General features: G+C 39.1%; 1 protein-coding gene across 8 annotated transcripts in view; it reads left to right on the plus strand.

Moving 5' to 3' along the window:
- The first annotated feature begins 2,606 nt into the window (after nt 1-2,606).
- Nucleotides 2,607-21,832, plus strand: part of MYBL1 (MYB proto-oncogene like 1) — a 47,240-nt gene continuing 28,014 nt past the window's right edge. For all 8 annotated transcript variants that reach the window (XM_062188408.1, XM_062188406.1, XM_062188411.1 and 5 more), the window contains exons 1-5: nt 2,607-2,822; nt 15,439-15,544; nt 15,865-15,936; nt 18,795-18,887; nt 20,181-20,401. In XM_062188408.1, the coding sequence (XP_062044392.1) occupies nt 2,803-2,822; nt 15,439-15,544; nt 15,865-15,936; nt 18,795-18,887; nt 20,181-20,401 (512 nt within the window). In that variant the 5' untranslated portion in view covers nt 2,607-2,802. The remainder of the gene's footprint in view (nt 2,823-15,438; nt 15,545-15,864; nt 15,937-18,794; nt 18,888-20,180; nt 20,402-21,832) is intronic.

Raw genomic sequence — 21,832 nt, forward strand, 5'->3', positions numbered from 1 at the left:
AAAGTCACTATAAACATTTTTTAAAGTGGTGGAACCATTTGCATTCCTATTAGCAATGTGTGACAGTTGTATTTGCTCAGTATTTTCATCTTCATCAACCTTTGCAGAGTTGGTTATTTTCCCTGCTCATTCTACTAGATATGTGTAGTAGTATCTCATTGTGGTTTTGATTTGCATTTCTTTAATGATTTAATAAGGTGGACCATCTCATGTGCTTGTCATTTATATCTTCTTTGGTGAAGCATATGTTCAAATCCTTTGACCATTTTTAAAAGCTTTTTTTCTCATGATTGAGTTTTGAGAGCTCTTTATATATTCCAAATAAAACCTCTATGTTATGCTTTTAAAAATCCCAAATCTTAGTTTATGTGACACCTAAACTTGTGTATTCAAATGACTGTGGAAGACTAGTTCCAAACTTTGTCATGAGTTTTATAACTGATTTTAAAATGTTATCTTTCTAAGGCACTTTCTTACATTAAAATGATGGGCAGTAATTTTACTGTTAAGATCTTTAAAAACTGCTTCAAGCCCTAAAAAGGTATTCTGTATAAAACTGCAGCCTAAAACATAGCAGAATCTCAGCTTCCTGTCAGAATAAAGTGTGACCCAGGAAAAAATAGGAATTGTCTGATTCCAAGTGACTTTCGAAATCTAGTGAAACTTGGAAACTAATTTCCAACCTATTTTTTTTTTAATTTATTTTTTTGAAAGGCAGAGTTAGAGAGAGGCAGAAGCAGAGGCAGAGGCAGAAAAAGCCAGAGAGGTCTTCCACCTGCTGGTTCACTCTCCAAATGGCTGCAACGGGAGCTGGCCTGACAGGAAGCCAGGAGCCAGGAGCTTCTTCTGGGTCTCCGACACGGGTGCAGAGGTCCAAGGACCTGGGCCAACTTCTACTGCCTTCCCAGGCCATAGCAGGGAGCTGGATTGGAAATGGAGCAGCTGGGACTCCAACCGGCGCCCATATGGGATGCCAGCACTGCAGGCAGAGGCTTTCATCACTAAGCCCCAGCACTAGCCCTCAGATTTTTTTTTTTTTAAAGTGGATCAGCAATTCAATATGATTTGGAATAAAAAGCTGCTTAACCTTCCCAGAATCTATACCTTGAGAAAAAGGAACTCTAAAAACGCTAATGTATTTAAGTTTTGACAGTAGTGCTTGTAACCACCTCTTAATTCAGATTTGCACCTGCATTTCTGATTTGCAAAAGATGATGCGTAGACTTTCAAAATAGCAAATGTCAGTTTGGTACAATATTAACACGCGGTTCAGTGCTCTATCCAGTAGAGCATGCTGTCTTGCAAATTTGAATCCGTAACCGTGTCTAATCGTTAGTGCAGTTAACCTACTTTCCTGCTAGGCGAACTGCGCAGTTCCTAGTTACTAGACTTGGAACCTCTAGTGGCTCCAACTGCTGGAAGCTCCCGCGGTGCGGTACCGCACGCCCCACCCCCGCTTCTCCTGCGAGGGCGGAAGGTCAACGTCTCCGGCTGTCCATCGTACTTATTCATGTGGACCAAGTTCTCAGACCACCTCTGTTCTGTCTTCCCGCATTACTCTCCCGGACCAAGCTCCCCCACCCGCACATCAGTTCTATCCCATAAGGTGGGGCGCTGCATTAAGTACTTTGAGAACGTAATGCACACACGCATCATTTCCTTTTACCGCTGCACACACGTCTCCGCCTAAAAACTTCCCCACTTGTCACACTTCTGTTCCTTCTTGAGGAAAAATGAGGTGATATTCAGTTCCCTGCCACAGACTCTTCGCCACTCTCCTAGCTAGGATGTCTTCTGGGTAAAAATAGCTCCTGTTTTTGCTTTAAAAAAAAAAAAAAGTAACCGCCGCGAAAATGTTATGATTAAATTTGTGTCACATCCGACGACCGCGCCTAATTACGAAGGCGGGATACATCCAAACAGCCAGGACCTACTGCCCAGAAAGGCTGCAGAGAACGTCCTTCGGCCAGGCGGCAGGACCGCCCTTCCCCAGGGACGCCCTCGGCTCACCCGGGGAAATCGAGGGCGGCGGCTTCTGAGGCCGCCGCTTCCGGATCCGCCCCTCAAGCTCAGGAACTCGGCTTCCCTGCAGGCCTCGCGCGGCCAGGGCGCTCCGCCCCCTGGCGGTGCGGCTCTCCGCGCGCTCCGGGTCCCGGCACAGCTCGGCCCGCGAGCCCCGCCTACGGCCCCACCCCCTAGCTCCCCGCTCCGTCGCCGTCTCCCGCGAGTTCCAGTCCCGGCTTCCAGCTCCCCAGCCCCGCCCTCAGCAGCGCGCGCTCTCCCCGCCCCGCCCTGGCCCCCCGCGTGCGGGCGCCACAGCCAATAAGGTTCCGGGCCGCGTGCGCAGATTCAAACGGCGGCTCTTGAGGGAGGCTGGGCGCGAGATTCGGCGGTGCGGACAAAACCCTGCAGGAGGCTGCGAGCCCTGCACAGCTGCTCGCTGCGGGGAGAGGGCGGGGGTCGGCGCCCGCGGCGGAGCAGCGCTGGGACCTCGGCGGGGAGGCTCCGAGGCGGCCGAAGAAGCCGGCGAGGGGCGGGAGCGTGCCTCCTGACATGTTGGGGGCATCCCTGGCCGGGCCGGGCCGGGGCTAGGACACAGCGTTGCGGGCCGGGGGCGGGTCGCGGTCCGCCCCTCCGTCCCTCCGTGCTGCCCTGCCTGGGACTTGGCGTTCCGCGCTCGGCCGCCTCTGGGAGGGAGCGAGGGAAGCCACTGGGAGAGTCGGGGAGAAGGAGCATTCGCCTGAGGCTGGAGGAGGCTGACTTGCGTCCCCGCCCAGCCCGCGCCTATGCGGTACTTGAAGGATGGCGAAGAGGTCGCGCAGGTGGGTGACACCCCTCTCGCCCGGGCCTGTCAGCGCCAACCCTGGTCGGGGTCTCGTTCGTTTCCCGCTGCCCCCCGCACTCAGCTTTCCCCCAGGCAGGGCAGAGGGTTTCCACGTCGCTGCCCTACAGCCTCTCGGCCCCGCGGGGTCGAGTGCAGGGCAGAGTTGGGGACCGGTGTGTGTGACGGCGTCCCCACGGCGCACGTCCCACTCCTCAGCCCTCCCAGCCACTCTTGGAGGGAGGTTTCTTGCCAGGTAAGTGTGTGCGCTTTGAGGGAAGATGCTACCCGGATACCAGGGATCGTGCCCATCCTGGATGCCTCGAAACGGAGTTTAGGATTCGCTTCTGATCGCTCCCCGACAAACCTGGGCGGCAGCCCCTCTGCCAACTCTGCTCTCTTGAAAGGTTATGGAAACTCCCCTGTTGGGTAGCTGAGGAGGACCTTTGTGATGCTTTCTCTAATTACAATGCCCGTGTTCATGTGTATGTGTTTTATATCTTCTGGGAAGATAACACATCGTGGCTACCACCAGCTTGCTCTTAAAACACTGTTTGAGTCACTTGACATTTTGGGCGTCCTTGTTTAACTGTGTATGAAGTATGGCACAGAGGTGTTGCACATATTTTGTTGGAAAATGTGTAGAATGAATCTGTATCTCATTTTTTATGTGTTGCTACAAGTAGCTACTCATAAATTATGTGGAGTAATCGCTTCGATGATGAAAATCTGGGATGTGTTTTAAATCTTCAGTAGTATTAAATAAACCTGAAAAGATGTTGGGCAGAATTTCCAAAAGTTTTTATTGATTTAGATCCACAGCTTCAAAGTCTGAACTAGAGGCGTATTTCCCAAGTTGAAATTTAGTACTGGGAGTACTACATTGCAGACTTCGGTTAAAAATTGGCAATATCTACATATAATATCCTATGTTTATTTTGGTTATTAAGCATCAGTTGTGTAAGAGGCTTCTCCAGGAATCAGGGTAAAATATAGCTTATTATTTTATAGCAACTGTATTATGGACAAACCATGGAGGTGGAACAAATGTATACACTTGCATATTCCTTTTCTTCAAAAGAGTTCAACTGAAGCACTGTTGGCATTTTGGATTAGACAATACTTTGGTGGAGGGGTGATGTTGCCAGGTGTCTTTTGGGGGGGGGCAGCATCACCTAGATAAGAACCTAGAACCTCAAGAACCCAAGTAACCTCTCTATCTTCAGAAAAATAGGTATTAAAAGCTCATGTAATCAAGATTGCTGAAGTACTGGCTTAGGGGTGTCTTTTGAAATTCTAAGTATAACTAATTGAAAAATAACTTTATGAAGCAAAATGACAAGTGCATGTCAACTTAATAAGTTATTATGTGTAAAATGTAGCATTTTTACTTATCAGTTTAATCTTATTTGAAACAGTTTCTAGGTTAATTCTGTCATCAGCATTTAGTTGGGGTTAGACTTTGATGTTTGAATGTCAGAATACTCCATTGGCTTTCTTTCTGTTAATTTTTAAGTTATATATGTTTCACAATAATAGACTGAGAAAGGAGAAATAATTTAATGATAAGTTTGCCTGTATAAATTATTTTCTTTCATTGAGCTTGAGATCTAAACATTAATTGTACTGGTGACTTATAATCCTTGTCAGCTGTGTAAGTTAATTGGAATGTTTTATAGAGTTATTTAAAGAGTCCTAAGTCTAGAATAACTAAATGTGGTGGAGTGAAGCTTCACTCCATGTGGGTGTGTACATGTAGTGGATGTAAGGGAGAAATTATCAGACCCGAATGATGTTAATTCTTAGGGTCTTCATACTTCATATTTCATACTTCATGCTTGAATGAATCTCACCCTATAGATTATAATCTATATAATCTATAGAAATATGACTGTGTCTTATAATAGAATGTGAAATATTTTGAGGGGGAAATAATTATTCATTGGGCAAAGTCTCTTGCATTTTGGCTAAAGATCAATATGTGTGAGCCCAATTAATAGTTGAAAGAGAAAGGAAATAACTCAGAAACTTCAAGTTGTATTTTGGGATCTCCAGTATACAACCATTTAAATATTTGAGTGAAAACTGTACTTTGCTATATGAAAGTTTTGCATAAAGAGTATAGGCATAAATCCTGTAAATACTTTTTCTGTGATCTGAAAAAAAAAAACACATAAGAGTAGAAAACTAAGTGTTACCTCAAGTGTGAAACAGCTGAAGGATGTTGCCTCTTTTGATCTTTGTTTGAGATAGCTGTAATATAGCTCAACCAGATTTACATAAAGGAAAAGGTTCATTTGGTATTGAGAACTTAAATAGTTTCAGATCCCATTGGGGCTTTTACTGACTTGATTTACAGGTAGGACTAAAACTGGGCTGTTATTAAAATATATCTGATTTTTAAGCATATTAATGAATTAATAATTTTAGTTTTAAAAATCCAGTTCTATCCTTAAACATAAACTTTGAATGGATGATTTAGAAGCTAGAAAGTTTTAAAACTTGTAGCAGGTTAAAGTGTTTACTTGAGATGAACTATGACTCAACTAAAATGGTAAAAGCTAGAGTGTGTGTGTGTGCCTGTGTTTGTGTGTAGAAAGCAGTTTTGCTATATTGTTTCCAGCAAAATGGATAGGAGTAAAAGTATACCAAAGTAAAAGAACTAATTTTTAAATCAGCTTTATCACTGAGTGGCAGTATGTTTTGGAAGACAGGTAAACCCTGCTCCAGTTTTTTACCTCTTAATATAAGGAGTTTGGACTTTATGGACTGTAGGACAGTTTCTTTCATTAATGTATATCCTGTTTTGAAGAGCTTTTATAATTTTTCTCATTTAGAAATATACATGTTATTGGAATCATAGAAATGTCCTCACATTTTACTTATAGATTGCTAGGTAGAATTAAATCCAGTATTTATTTCAATATTGCTATTAATAATGGTCAAAGATTATGTGATGACAATTTAGTGTTACTGTAGTAATGTTTTCATAGTCCAGATTTGGAAATAAAATATTCACTATGCAGTACCTCATGTTAGCCACTGGGTGGCCTGATTTCACTTTATTTAATCAACCTGGGCGCTGTTTGTACCTTGACTGTGACCGATTTTAAAAAATTAAATATAGTTACTTTGTCCTTAATAAATATAATAAAGATGTAATTTTTGGTTATGACAAAGATTCAGACTTAAGGCAGTTTGTGACTTAAAGATATGAGCAAGTTAAAGTAATTTCACTAGAGCAAATATTATAGAACCAACTGATATTTTTGTAATTTCAAGCCAGCAGTTCCCTTTCAACTAAAAACAGATTTTTTAAAAGATTTTATTTATTTATTTGAGAGGTAGAGTTACATACAGAGAGAGGGAGAGACAGAGAGAAAGGTCTTCCATCTGCTAGTTCACTCCCCAAATGGCCACAGTGGCCAGAGATGGGCTGATCAGGAGCTTCTTCTGGGTCTCCCACGTGAGTGCAGGGACCCAAACACTTGACTCATCTTTTACTGCTTTCCCAGGCCATAGCAGAGAGCTGGATGGGAAGAGGAGCAGTTGGGCCTTGAACTGGTGCCCATATGAGATGCTGTCAACCGCAGGCAGAGGCTTAGCCTGCTACGCCACTGTGCCGATCCTGTTAAAAGATTTTTAAAAATTAAAAATTTTTCCTTTGGCTACCTCATTTTACTGTTTTTAGGTAGAGTAATTGTCCTCTGAAACAGAATTTCTCCTATATGTTTTATCTTAGTATCAAGTGTGAATAGTTTTGTTTGTTATTTATTGGGCAGAGTCATAACTATCACATCTTGATAGTTTATATCCCAATGCAAAGTTACTTTTAACAGTTTTCTTGGCCTAATCTTTATATGTATGTTTGTGCTTGTTTTTGGTGTGTCATAATCACTTCAACCACTTTGTTCATTCATAATCTACAACACTGTATCCATTTGATTATAGTGATTAGTTAGATATTAGGCATTTATAGAATAAATAGTTTCTTTGGTTTACAATAGAAAACTGGCAGGGTAGTTCTGGAAACAAGTACTGGACTGGACAAAGACCAAATTCCTCTTTGGAGAACTTGTTTCACCTTCTTTTGCTGTCCTGTGGATTAGTCACACTATGCTAGAAATGGCTCATTTATGTAACTGCATTAAATACATTTTGTTGAGTTATTATGTATTAATACTAGTGATTCCTACAAATACAGAGATGTTAAAAGACAATATAAAGGGAGAAAAATAGAGCTGATTGATCTGTTTTGGTGGTCTCTTAACCATCACTGGTGATGAGACTTTTTTTATTGTTAAATGGTGAAAGTGCACTATTATGAGGTTTCTTGTGGGATTTTATCTCTTCCCTTTTTTCTTGGCAAGTTATATGCATCCTCAGGAATCTTGCTGTTGTAGTTAATGATATTGATATGCTTCTAGGATCTCTTTATCACACTTATTTGAAAATTGTATCATACTTTCAGCAATTACTTTATATATTATAAAGTATAGCATGTATATAAAATGTATGTAATATATATAAAATATAGTATAAATATAAAATAAAAAACCTAGTTTTGGTGTCAAAACTAGGAAGTAAATTGGTAGGTAAACTTTAGGAAAGTCCCAGTGGTAGACAGATGATTCTAAGAATTCTGCTTTTATACTGCCTCACACTTATGCTCTCAAAAACCCAGTTTCCTGAACGTTGAATGGGCTGTATAACTCAGTGCCTGAAACTGATGACCATGCTGAATGCAAAACAGAGAATGAAACTTCATATGGAAATAGAAATTTCTCAAAAATAAGTATGTGGCTGAAAAATAAAAGGCAGGATTTTAAACTTAAAATGAGTAGGTTTTCAGGAAAAGTACACCTTGGAAAAGAGTCTTTTTGACCAAACTAACATTTTTGGACTTGTAATCTTAAATATTTTAATAAGAACCTCAATATGGATTTTATACAGATTAGATATGATGTAGATTTTTTACTCATTTATGTGGGCAAACCCCCCCCCCCCATTTTTTGATTCAGAAATGACCTATTTTTTTTTTAAAGCTCTTTCATGTTATTATGGATACTGTTGAGAGCTAAGGGAAGGAAGGAAAGAGAACCTGTGAAAAGCATGTCTGAAGGTTATTTGGGGTGTCAGAAAAGGCTAATATTTCTGGGAGAATTTCTAGGAAAGGTTAGCAGTGTAGGAGATATTCTCAAAGAGCTCCTTCGTACAGAATGTTTTTTTTAATCTAGCAGGTTCTACTTCTTAAAATTTCACCACTTGTAGGTGCATTTGGATTTTTAATAAATGGGAATGTCTTTCTCTTCCTCTTAGAGGTAGTTTCAATTTTTTTTTTTAAGTTTTTTTTTTTTTTTTCCTCTTAGATCTGCTTTGAGACCACCTGTATTGAGGGGGGTGAAAGTTTTTTTTTCTCTTGGATCTGCTTTGAGACCACCTATATTGAGGGGGGGGGTGAAAGTTTTTTTTTTTTTTAAATTAGTTTATTTATTTGAAAGTCAGAGTTACACAGAGAGAAGAGAGGCAGAGAGAGAGAGAGAGAAAGAGGTTTTCCATCTGATGGTTCACTCCCCAGATGGCCGCAACGGCCAGAGCTGTGCTGATTCAAAGCCAGGAGTCTCTTCCTGGTTTCCCACATGGGTGCAGGGACCCAAGGACCTGAGCCATCTTCTACTGCTTTCCCAGGCCATAGCAGAGAGCTGGATTGGAAGTGGAGCAGCCGGGGCTTGAACTGGTGCCCATATGGGATACCTGCACTGCAGGCCAGGGTGTTAACCCACTGCACTACAGCGCCAGCCCTGGGAGGTGAAAGTTTTGATTGGGTTGGGAGGGAGTGAAGTACTTTTGGAATATAGAACATCTGGGAGAGGTGGGAGATTGTAACAAAGGTTTTTCATTAATTTCACAAGTATTTGAGTGTTGGTTACTGTGCTTGATCCTAAGAAATGTATATGATAGTCATGGTTTCTATACTCATGAGCTGACTGGGAAGATTGGCAAATATAAGAAAAAGGAAGGTGCTATCTGATTTAGTAGCTTTTCTTAGAAATTCATGAAGTCATTGGGTGCTGCAGCATCTCTAGTGTAACAATTTAATCTTAGCTAACAGGTGATATTTCTGATAACTGAAGATGGCTGCAAATAACAGGTATTTTCTTTAATTAACTCTTTTCCTTCGAGCATATTTTAACAAGTGTACATGGAAGGAAATAGGACTGGCAGATCGTTGTTACACGTAGACATTTGTTTCAGAGAGAGCATTGGAAAATGGAAGAACATTGAGCTAAAGAAGCAGAAATATATCTTGGGAAGAGGAATAGGGGATCTTGGTATTTTGCTTGTTGAGAAAGGAATTTTGGTTCTATGGAATTTACATAGAAATTCAATTGACAGGAAATTTGAAGATCCTTCAAAGAGTATAGGCAGTATATGTTAAATCTCAGCCTCCATTTTTCAATTTTTGATTGCAATTATATAAGCATTAGGAAATATATATGCTTAACTGTATTATAATACAGTTAAATCTTCAAACTTTTGCTATTTAAAATCATAATGAATTTTGGGAAAGGAGTTGAATCCAGTAAAGCAGTAACTTTTAATACTGTCAGATGATCAGCGTATGCACATAAAACCAATATTGTGTTATCTTTCTAAGCCAACTGCTATATCAGATGTTAATACATTTTCTCATTTAATTTTACCTCAAAACAGCTCTGTAAGGTAGTTGGTATGACCCTCATTTTGTAATCAAGTAAGCTAAAAATCCAAGGTTAATATATTCAAGGTTACAAAGTGAATAGTTAAGTTAGAACTAGAGCTTGATGTTTTTCTTTGGTATCTTCAGCTTTCCAGTATTCTTCCCATATTTTTCCAGTATGTTGTAGTATAATGGCTAAGTAGTGGGCTTTTGAGGTCAGCTGTGTCATTTTGGTATGACTGTGGGCAAGAAGTTACTTTTTGGTGCTGATGTTATGGCATAGCCAGTTAAGCTACTGCCTGCCATGCTGGCATCCCTTATTGAAGCACCAGTTTGAGTCCCTGCTGCTCTGCCTCTGTTAATGTGCCAGGGAAAGCCATGGAAGATAGCACAAATATTTGGGAGAGCTGCAACAACCGAAAGAGAGGAATATTATTATTCCCACTACACAGAATAGAAAATTTTGATTTATAAAGGTAAAAGTAACTTCCTTTTTTTAAAAAAAAATTATTTGAAAGGTAGACACCCCCCCCCCCACACACACATGGAGGAGAAGAGAGAGAAGAGAGATTTTTCATCCATTGGTTCACTCTCTCAAATGGTCTTGATGGCCAGGCTGGACTAGGCCTAAGCCAGGAATCTGGGACTCCATTTGGGTCTCCCACGTGGTTGGTAGGAGCCTATGCCCTTCAACCATCTTCCACTGCTTTCCCAGGCACATTAGTAGGGAGGTGGATCAGAAGTGGAGCAGCCAGGACTTGCACAGGATTCATGGAGGATGCTGGCATTGCAGCACCTGCTGTGCCACAACTCTGGTCCCTGTTGTAAAGTTGTAAGAAAAAAATTTCAATGACTATCACATTGTCTAGGACATAGAACACTTTATTAGCTCATCTTATTTTCAGATACTGTATTATGACTTTATTCATTCCTCTGGCTACTTAAAATTCTCCAATTCAGCTTACCATAGAGGCCTTCTCTCTTTTTTGGGGCTTCATACTTTAAAACTGCCTTTTCTTTTTCACTCTAATCAATATTCAGGTTCTGATTTTGGTCCATGCCTCACCATATTAATTTTTCCATGAGTCATTTTATGGCCTCAGCTTTGTATGCTGGTGAATGCCAAAAAGTGTTTTTCTACCCCAAACCTTGTATCGGAGCAGAAGATGAAGGTGCCTGGTTGCCATCTAGATCTGCTGTTCCTAGCAGGAGAGCTACTAACCAGCTGCATGTTATCTGTACTCAGTAGGGGAGCTACTAGCCAGCCACATGTGATTATTGGGCTCTTGAAATGTGGCTAGTCTGTGTTGTGATGTACACACAAGATTTTGAAGACTGCAGTAGTAAGCAAAAAGAGAATAAAATATTTCACTTATAAATGTTAATGTTGAGTACATATTGAAGTGATTATATTTTTGATGCAGCAATTAAATAGTATTAAAATTAATTGCAGCTGTTCCTCTATTTAAATTTTTTTTTCATTTTATTTGAATGACATAGAGACTTAGAGAAGAGACAGAGCAGAGAGAGAGAGAGAGGGAGAGAGAGAGAGAGAGAGTTCTCCACTAACTCATTCCCCTAAATGTCCACAACAGCCAGGACTGGGCATTTGAAGCCAGGAGCCCAGGACTACACTTCAGTCTCCCATGTGGGTGTTAGGACCCAAGAACTTCAGCCATCATCTGCGGTCTCCCAGGATGTGCATTAGTAGGAAGCTGAATTGGAGCCAGACATTCTTTTTTTTTTTTGACAGGCAGAGTTAGACAGTGAGAGAGAGACAGAGAGAAAGGTCTTCCTTCCGTTGGTTTACCCCCCAAATGGCCGCTACGGCCGATGTGCTGTGCTGATCCAAAGCCAGGAGCCAGGTGCTTCCTCCTGGTCTCCCATGCGGGTACAGAGCCCAAGGATTTGGGCCATCCTCCACTGCCTTCCCGGGCCACAGCAGAGAGCTGGACTGGAAGAGGAGCAACTGGGACAGAATCTGGCGCCCCAACCAGGACTAGAACCCAGAGTGTTAGCGCCGCAGGTGGAGGATTAGCCTAGTGAGCTGTGGCGCTGGCCAGAGCCAGGCATTCTGATATGGGATGTGGATGTCTCAAGTGGCAATTTAAACCTCTGTGCCAAGTACCTGCCCCATTTCTATCTTTTGAGAAAGATGGCTACTAGGAAATTGATAAGTGGTATGCGCTATATTTCTGTTGGACACTGCTCTTCTAGACATACCCACCTGCGTATACCTCAGGTGATTTCACAACAGTCCAAAGCTATACTTACTCCCTCCATTCCATTCTCCCTTCCAGAGTTCTGACTCTTCTTCAATTCCTTTCCTTAGTGAATAGCTCTACTTAAGCACTCAGATTTTGGAGTCATCCTTGATTTCTACTTGTTTCTTGTCCCTCATATCCATCAGTTGCAAAATCCTTTTGTTTCTAGTTTTTAATTTCTTTAAAGAAAAATATTTATTTGAAAAGTAAAGAAACAGATTTCCATCCACCACCTCACTCTCCAAATGCCTATAACAGCTGGGACTGGGCCAGGTCAAAGCCAGCAACCAGAAACTCCATCTGGGTCTTCCATGCGGATGACAGAAACCCAAGTACTTGGGCAATAATGTGCTACCTCCCAGGTGCATTAGCAGGAAGCTAGATTGGAAGCAGAGGCAGTACTCCAAGGCACTCTGATATGGGAAGTGGGCATCCCAAGTGGCAGCTTTATCTGATGTGCTGCAGTGTCCCTGTTTCTAGTTTTTAAGTGTTTGTGTGCTGTTTTCCATTACCTTGAGTGGTTTGTTCTTCTATGGATTCTGGATTTTTGTCACATTTACCTCTCAAGGGCATATGAAGTAGAATTGTTTGCTGTTTTATTGTAGTACTATTCTAGCCTCATTTTTAAAAATGTAGATACTTCATCTGAATTCATTGCAAAGTAGGACTATAGCTTACTTTTTTAAAATGTCTACTCAGTGTCTTAACACTGTTTAATGAAAAGTCCATTAACCCACTGATTTGAAATGTTACTGTTACAAGTTACCAAATTCCATGCTTTCTTTTCCAAATGTTCTATTCTGTTCCATATATCAATGTCTCTATATGCCAGTCCCATTCCATTTTTTTTTTTATTTTTAAGACTTATTTATTTGAAAGGCAGAGTTACAGAGAGGCAGAGGCAGAGAGAGAGAGAGAGAGAGATCTTCCATCCGATGGTTCACTCCCTAAATGGCTTCAACTGTTGGAGCTGAGCTGATCCAAAGCCATGAGCCAGGAGCTTCTTCCAGGTCTTCTGTGTCTCTGATGCGGGTGCAGGGGCTCAAACACTTGGGCCATCTTCTACTGCTTTCCCAGGCCATAGTAGAGAGCTGGATAGGAAGAAGAGCAGCGGGGACTTGAATTGGCTCCCAAATGGAATGCTAGCACTGCAGGCAGCAGCTTTACCCGTTACGCCACAGGCCGACCCCCCAATTCCATTTTATATCTTCTTTCTTTATAGTATATTTTCACATTGGGTAATGTGAATTCTTCTGTAATTATTTTGTAGAGCCTTTCTGGCTATTATTGTTTTACTTTTTTTCATATCAACTATAGAATTAACTTGACTAATTTTCCTCCAGATACCTATTGGTATTTTGATTCATTTAATTTAAATGTATTAATTTGGGGAGAATGGACATAACTATAATACTGTCTTATCTAAGAATGTGGTCTAAGGGGCAAGCATTTTGCCTAGGAGTTAAGACCACCCTTGGGATGCCCACATTCCATATCAGAGTGCTTGGGTTTGAGTCTCAGCTCCACTTCCATTTTCAGCTTCCTATTAATGCAGACTCTGGCAGGCAGCAGAGATGATTCAAATAGTTGGGTCCCTGCCAACTATTTGGGAGGGAGACCTACATTGGATTCCTGGTTCCCAGCTTCTGCCTGGCCCAGTCCTGGCAATGGAGGGCATTTGGGAAGTGAACCTGCAGATGCAAATTTCTCTGTCTCTTCCTCTGTCTCTCAAATAAGTAAGTGGCTAGTTCTATGGTGTAGCAGGTAAAGCTGCCGTCTGTGGTGTTGGCATCCCATATGGGTACCGGTTGAGTCCTGGCTGCTCCACTTCTAATCCAGTTCCCTGCTAATATGCCTGGGAAAGCAGCATAAGATGGTCCAAGTTCTTGGGCCCCTGCACCCTCATGGGAGACCTGGAAGAAGCTCCTGGTTCCTGACTTCGGGACAGCTCAACTCCAGCCATTGCGGCCATTTGGGGAGTGAACCAGCAGATGGAAGACCTCTCTGCCTCTGCCTCTCTTGCCAACTTTGCCTTTCAAATAAATATTTAAAAAATAAATAAAAAATATGGTCTCAGTATTCTTCCATTTATTCAAGTCTTCTGTGTCTTACAATATTAGTCATTTGCTATACCTTGATCTTGTAAATTAGCACAATTTTTAGATATTTAGCTTTTTCATTGTTGGTATTATTAATGGATTGCTTCTGGAAAGCCAAGACACTCTGGCAAAAAAAAAAAAAAAAAAAAAAAAGAGGACCTAAATAAAAGATCTCTGCGAGTGAGATTCCAGTGGAAAGAACAGGTCATCAAAGAAGGAGGTACCTTTCTCTGAAGGGAGGAGAGAACTACCACTTTGACTATGACCTTGTCTAAATATGATCAGAGTTGGTAAACTCAAAAGGCTTCCATACCCTTGGCAACTCATGACAAGAGCCTAGGGTGATTACTGACGCCATAAACAAGAGTGTCAATTTGTTAAGTCAACAACAGGAGTCACTGCGCACTTACTCATGTAGAATCTCTGTCCTTAATGTGGTGTACATTGTGATTTAATGCTATAACTAGTACTCAAACAGTATTTTTCACTTTGTGTTTCTGTGTGGGTGCAAACTGTTGAAATCTTTACTTAATATATACTAAACTGATCTTCTGTATATAAAGATAATTGAAAATGAATCTTGATGTGAGTAGAAGGGGAGAGGGAGCTGGAGAGGGGAGGGTTGCGGGTGGGAGGGAAGTTATGAGGGGGGGGAAGCCATTGTAATCCATAAGCTGTACTTTGGAAATTTATATTCATTAAATAAAAGTTTAAAAAAAATTAATGGATTGCTTCTTTCATTCTCTTTTAACTGGCTGTGGTTTATATTTTATCATTACCATATGTTACATCCTAATCATTTCTTGAGTTCTTGTGAAGATTATTCATTAATTTTCCTTATTCTATTTCACCACTCTCCTGCCATTGATTTTTTTCTAAAATGCAAGATATTTGTCATTTGTTGTCCTACTTAAAGTCTTTGAAGTTTTTAGAATGAAGGTCAAGAGAACACTAAAGGTCAAGCTCATTAGCATGACATACAAAGTTATGATTTGGACCCTAGTGGTATGTCCAGCTCATATTTCTGGTGGCAGAAGAACTGTAGCTCCTGCTCATTGAGTCTTTTTTTTTTTTTTAAGATTTATTTTTATTTATTTGAAAGGTAGAGACAGAGAGAGGGCTTCCATCTGCTAGTTCACTCCCCAAATGGCTGCAATGATCAGGACTGGGCCAGGCCAAAGCCAGGGGCCAGGAGCTTCTTCCAGGTCTCCCATGTGGGTGCAGAGGCCCAAGGACTTGGGCCATCCTCCACTGCTTTCCCAGGCACATTAGCAGGGAGCTAGGTTGGAAGTGGAGCAGCCAGGACTTGAACCAGTACCCATATGGGATGCCAGCGCTGCAGGCTGGGGCTTTAACCTGCTGTGCCACAGCGCTGGCTCCCATTTTTAATTTTTTATAATTTGAATAATCTCATTGAAGATACTTATATATCTTTTAAGTCTGAGTGACTTCATCAGTCATAATTGCACATAAAGGTTCAGTGATTGGATTTACCAATTTAAATTACAAGTCTTGATTTTAAAAATCATGTGTTTTTTTTTTTTTTTTTGGTAGTGAGGATGAGGATGATGACCTTCAGTATGCTGATCATGATTATGAAGTACCACAACAGAAAGGATTGAAGAAACTCTGGAACAGAGTAAAATGGACAAGAGATGAGGTAAGTACCTGACAGGATTTACTGATTTCATACTTATAATTATTGATTAATGCTATTATGGTTATGAGAGAGATTTAAAAACAAAACGGGAAAAAAGTTTTCTAACAACTAACTTGCATGTTTCTTCAGCCAGAGATGTGAGTATGGGTTAATTTTGGGACTGGTAGAAATAGTATAGTAAATGGAGCAATTTATAATGACTTCATTCATTCTAAAAATGTTCAGCAGATATACGTGATAGAATTGGAAGATTCTTTATATTCAGGGTAGAGGAAAAAGATGGGGGGAGAACTTTCTAATTTTCATATCTGTTTTAATAGGATGATAAGTTAAAGAAATTGGTTGAACAACATGGAACAGATGATTGGACTCTAATTGCTAGTCATCTTCAAGTAAGTAAAATATTAAATTATATTTCTAGAGGCAAGTTTTTGGCATACCGGTTAAGGTACTGCTTGGGACACATACATCCTGCAATGGAGTACCTGTACGCAGGCCCCTGCTCTGCTCCCAATTCTAGCTTCCTGCTAATGCATGTACCCTGGGAGGCATCAGGTGATGACTCAAGTATTTGGGTCTCTGCCACGCACATGGGAGACCCGGGTTGAGTTCCTAGCTCCTGGCTTTGGTCTGACCCAACCATAACTATTGAGAGACTTTGAGGAGTGAACCAGTGGATGGGAGATCTCTCTCTCTCTGTCTCTCCCTCTCTTTGTCTCTCTGCCTTTCATATTAAACACACATACACAAACCAAACAGGGTTTCTCCCAGTGTGAGCTTCTCTGCTGCCGTGTTCCCTGTGAATGTTGGTTCATTTAAAAAAGTTGTATTTCTATAATGGATGACTTAAGCTATTGGTTTTAATTATTTGTTTTTCAAAAATATGTCTCCATATTTTAGATTTTTGGTTTCCTTCCCCCCAATATCCCTGATTTTCTGATCTACCTGTTGATTGCTAATGGCTTAGAAAGTCTGATTATGTAGTGCAGGTTGAGCATCCCTAATCTGAACTCTATAACTTTTTGAGCACCACAAAATTCCATATCTGACCTCATGTGACGACAGGTCATAATCAAAATACCAGTTCACTAGAAGTATTGTATAAAATTACTTTCAGGCTATGTGTGTAAGTTGTAAATGAAATATAAATGAAGTTTTTGTGGATTTGGGTCCTGTGTCCAAGATTCTTCTTATGTATGTGTAAATATTAAACTCCAAAAATGGAAACATTTCTGTTCTGAAGCATTCAGATAGGTGAAACTAAACCTGCAGTGTATTTATCTAGGAACCTAAAAAGATTACCAATTTAAAACAAAAATATTAAATTTGAGTAGGGCTTTATAAATTTGCTGATATATGTAAAAACATTTTGAGAGGAATTAAATATATTAAAATATTTTGATAGGTAACCAAAAAAAAAATCAGAAAAACTTATGTTAAAAAAGTTTGATATCTAATGCTTACATTTTGAAATGTTACTGATTTTTTTTAGAAGTTATGCTATTGTTCACCATACTACTTTCCACTTATTGTTCATTTGTGTGTAATTTTACAGTTTTCAAGATTTTTTACATAAATTCTTATTTGTTCCTTAATACATTATGAGTAGTTAGGCAAAATGTTCATATTTTAATCTCAGTATTGACTTTCAGAAACAATTTTATTACCTGTGTTTTATATATTTTCATCATGACTCTTAACATAACTTGAAAACTGAGACCAAATAATGAAAAGAATGGGATTTTTGGAGTCAGAATTGTGTTAAAATATCTGCTGTACTAGCTTGGAAAAGTAACTTAAACTCTATGACCTTAAGCTTCTTTATCTATAGTATATAGATAAATGTATATCATAGCACTTATTTCAGTAGCATTATGGGAATTAAAAATAACATAGGATATTTGGCACAGTTTCTAACATTTAACAGGTATTTAATAAACAGAAGCTACATTAGAGAAATACTACAAGACAAACAAGAATAACCTGATAATTTTGAAGAAAGTAGTATCCTTAAAATGGATCAGTACTGCTGTACAGAAGCCATAAATGAAGAAGTTCAGTCTGAATATAAATAATTTGAAGTCCATTGCACACAAAAGAGCCATTGGTAGATAAAATATTTATATATATCCCTTTATGTACGTCTGAATTACCTTTAGTCTTGTGTATGAACTGATAACTTTGTAAACTGTGAAATGCTAGTTGAATATAGATGTTATTATGATTATTACCCTTGTAATACATAGGAGTTACCAGGTCATGAACTGACTAAAATAAGTCTTTATTTATCAAACATTCTTAGGGCTTGAGATGTTTCTACACAAAGCTTTTTTCTGGTCAATCTATTTTCCTTTTATGTGTCAATAATCAATTTATTTGAAATATAATACATATCTTCTATATAGATATACTTAACATTTTCATGATAACTTGGTAGTCATCATTTGTAAGTACCCTTTTAATATCATATCAGTACCTTTATTTTTTTTAAACTGTGTAAAATTATCTATTCTTGTACTTTATGGATCCATATGGCTATGTTTGATTTCTTACATCTGGTTTTTATGGCTTTCTGTCCACTCTTTTTTCCTCAATCCTAGCATTTCTTTATGGCATTATCTGGGTTATAGCTTTGATGCTTGCTGTGTTACGGTAAATAGTATAGAGATATATACTTGAATTTATCACTTTCATTTGTATTCTAGACCCTGCCAATTATGTTATTATGTTATTTTAAAAATTTATGTATTTATTTGAAAGGCAGAGAGAAAGAGAGAGAATCTTCCATCTGCTGATTCACTCCCCAAATGCCTGCAACATCTGGGGCTGGACAAGGCTGAAACCAGCAACTCAGGACTCAATTCTGGTCTCCCACATGGAAGGCAGAGTCCCAACCACTTGAGCTATCAGTACTGGCTCTCAGGGTGTGCATTAGTGGGAAGCTGAACTGGAAGCAGAGCTGGGACTTGGAAGCAGAGCTAGGTACTCTGATATGGGATATGGGCATCCGATGTGGCAGCTTAACCAGCCAAATACCTGTCTACCCCTACCCCAATACCCCACCATTACTTTAATGAAAGAAGATGGAGTTGAGACACAGGCATGTAAATAGATGTTGCATGTTTAAGAAACGCTATTGAATACACTATTCTTACAGACTTTGTCCTTCAGGGTGTTCAACCTAAGTTTAGGCTTACTTACTTTCTAGAAGACAGTTGTTTCAATAACAAAATCATCTAAATTCTTTCAGAATCGTTCAGATTTTCAGTGCCAGCATCGGTGGCAGAAAGTTTTAAATCCAGAATTGATAAAAGGTCCTTGGACTAAAGAAGAAGATCAGCGGGTAACATGTTCATGTTCTTTACGTTAATTGTGTATGTGAACTAGGTTTTATTGTTCCTAATATGTTGTTGTAACACATAAAATGTATGTTGAAAATACTTCAGTTGTATTCTTTGGAGGCTGCTTAAATGGAATATCAAATCTGTTGAAATACAGTGTTTTTGTTTTTTTTTTAATTGAGTCAAATAAAGTGTAATATACATAGTCCCTTCTTTCCAGGAGTTTAGTTTACAGAAGGGAAAACACTTGCTGTAAGCCTAATCATTTGTGTAGAACTTGGTTTAGGAATATTTAGGGTAGTTTCTGTTAAAAATTGAGCTCATACTTTATAAACAGATTTTAATTTTGCTTTTACATGTGATACATTGATATATAAAGAAGTAATTCTTAAACTTTCCCTCATGATCTGGATATGAGATCAACAATTAAATAGATATATGAGTATCATGTTTCCAATTGGTTTGTGATTAGTAAATCAAGGTAATTCTTTGTGATATGAAAGTTGGAGAAAAAGAAAAGAGTTTCTGTCCTCCATTAGGATTTGTGCTTTAGTTTATACTGTTTAAGGAATAGAAGTTGCTAATGTAGTTGAGAAATCAGAGCAATCTTAACTATCATTCAAAGCAAATAAAGTCATTTCACTAGGCCCAATACTGATCTGATTTACCTGATGGACAATGATAAGTGTTAAAATGTGTGATCTTGTTTGAAAGTACATTTAATAAAACTAGAAATATTTTTAAAGATAGCAAATAGATGCATATAGTGAAAATGTTGATATATCCTAAATTTAAATATTCTACCAATATAAAATGTTTATGACATGCTATTTGCCAGAGTAGTGAGGTAAAGTGTGCTGGTAATAATTATTCTTGGAATTTTAAGTAAAAAACAAACTTGGAATATGGGAAAAGGAATATATGAACACTATTTTTCCAGTTTGAGAGAGGTTCCTGCTTCCAAATTGTTTTAACTTTTTGCTGAAATCCCCTTTTTTGTAAAATGTAAGAGTAGAAAATACACAAATCTCAACAGTGTTGCTGTTATTTCAAATTAATTTTGTGTGAAAGGAGCTTAACTTACAAGTCACTTTAATTAGCCCTTTAGGTTTTAGGTAAGTTTGGAATCAATTATTGGACTTGGCAATTATAGAAGGATTATTTATTAGTACAGTTGTGTTTTGTAAATTGTAGTTGTGGCTTGGATTTAATGCATTTGTTTCAAATGGTATTCTTGATTTATGTTTTAAAATTCCTTCAAGGTAATACTTTTTTAAACTTTTTCTATTTCCTAGGTTATTGAATTAGTTCAGAAATATGGACCAAAAAGATGGTCTTTAATTGCAAAACATTTAAAGGGGAGAATAGGCAAGCAATGTAGAGAAAGATGGCATAATCATCTGAATCCTGAGGTAAAGAAGTCTTCCTGGACAGAAGAGGAAGATAGGATCATCTATGAAGCGCATAAGCGGTTGGGAAATCGTTGGGCAGAAATTGCCAAACTACTTCCTGGAAGGTGCTTATAAAAATGTATATACATTTTTGTGTACTTAAATATGATCTTTGTTACCTAGTATTAAATATATTTGCAAGTACCCCATGACTTTTATTTATAATAAAAATTTAGGCTGCATAACCCTTTGGGATCATTTATAATACATTCTATGTGTGGGTTTAAAACATTTTTTGATGTTTATTTTCATCTCCTTAAAAGGCAGATATATATAGAGAGATCTTCCATCTGTTGGTTCACTCCCCAATGCCTGCAACTGGGCCAGGCTGGCAGCCAGTAGTCTGGAACCCCATCCAGGTCTCCGATGTGGGTGGCAGGAACTCAACCACTTGAGTCATCACCTATTGCCTCCTAGCATGCCTTAGCAGAAAGCTAGTTTGAAAGTGGAGGTAGGACTCAATCTCAGGCAAATTGATTTCACAAATGGCAGTTTAACCTTCTGTATCATTTAACACTTGCCCCTCCATAATTTTTTTGCACCAAAATAAACTTCTAATTTCATTTTCTGTGAACCTTTTGAAGTATTCTCAAACACTACATTGCTGTGGTTCAAATGTTACCTAATAATCTTTAGCAGACAAACAACCTTGGTGAATTTCATATCACTCAGGTGGTACGTTTGTTTTTGTGCTGCAGTGTCTATCTGAATAGTACTTTATGGTTTATAAAGTGCTTTTATTTGTATTCTTATGTAATCATTGTATACTTTGTATGCAGAGCAAATACTGCTTTGTTGTATAAATAAGGAAATTCAGGAATAGTGTTACATTTTTAAAATTTTATTTATTTATTTTTTAAAGATTTATTTTTTGTTTGAGAGGCAGAGACAGAGAGAGTGAGGTCTTACATCCGCTGGTTCACTCCCCAGTTGGCCATAATGGTCAGAGCTGCGCTGATCTGAAGCCAGGAGCCAGGAGCTTCTTCCTGAAGCTTCTTCTGGGTCTCCCCTGTGGGTGCAGGAGGCCAAGTACTTGGGCCATCTTCTACTGCTTTCCTAGGCCACAGCAGAGAGCTGGACCAGAAGTGGAGCAACTGGGACTGGAACTAGTGTCCATATAGAATGCTGGCACTGCAGGCTGTGGCTTTACCTGCTATGCCACAGTGCCGGCCACGTAGTGTTAAATTTTTAAACCAAGTTACCAAACCTGGTCTTGGAACTTTTGGTGTTTTCAATCTTATACTTTTTTTTTTTTTTTTTTTACTTTCCATATGTTTACTAACTTAGTAAACATAACATAAAGTAGGTTTTCAGTAAATGTATATTTTACGAAAGATGGAATTAATATTGTAAGTAATTCTGGATTGAATATTTACATTTTTATAAGGGAAACTTTAGATATAAAAGGAGAATGCTACAATTCTGTAATTTGTGATTTGCTTTCAGGATCTTGATTGTGTCTAGCTCTAGGCCTTTACCTTTGCTATGCCCTTTTC

Source organism: Lepus europaeus, chromosome 4, assembly GCF_033115175.1.
Source record: "Lepus europaeus isolate LE1 chromosome 4, mLepTim1.pri, whole genome shotgun sequence".
Lineage (NCBI taxonomy): Eukaryota > Metazoa > Chordata > Mammalia > Lagomorpha > Leporidae > Lepus > Lepus europaeus.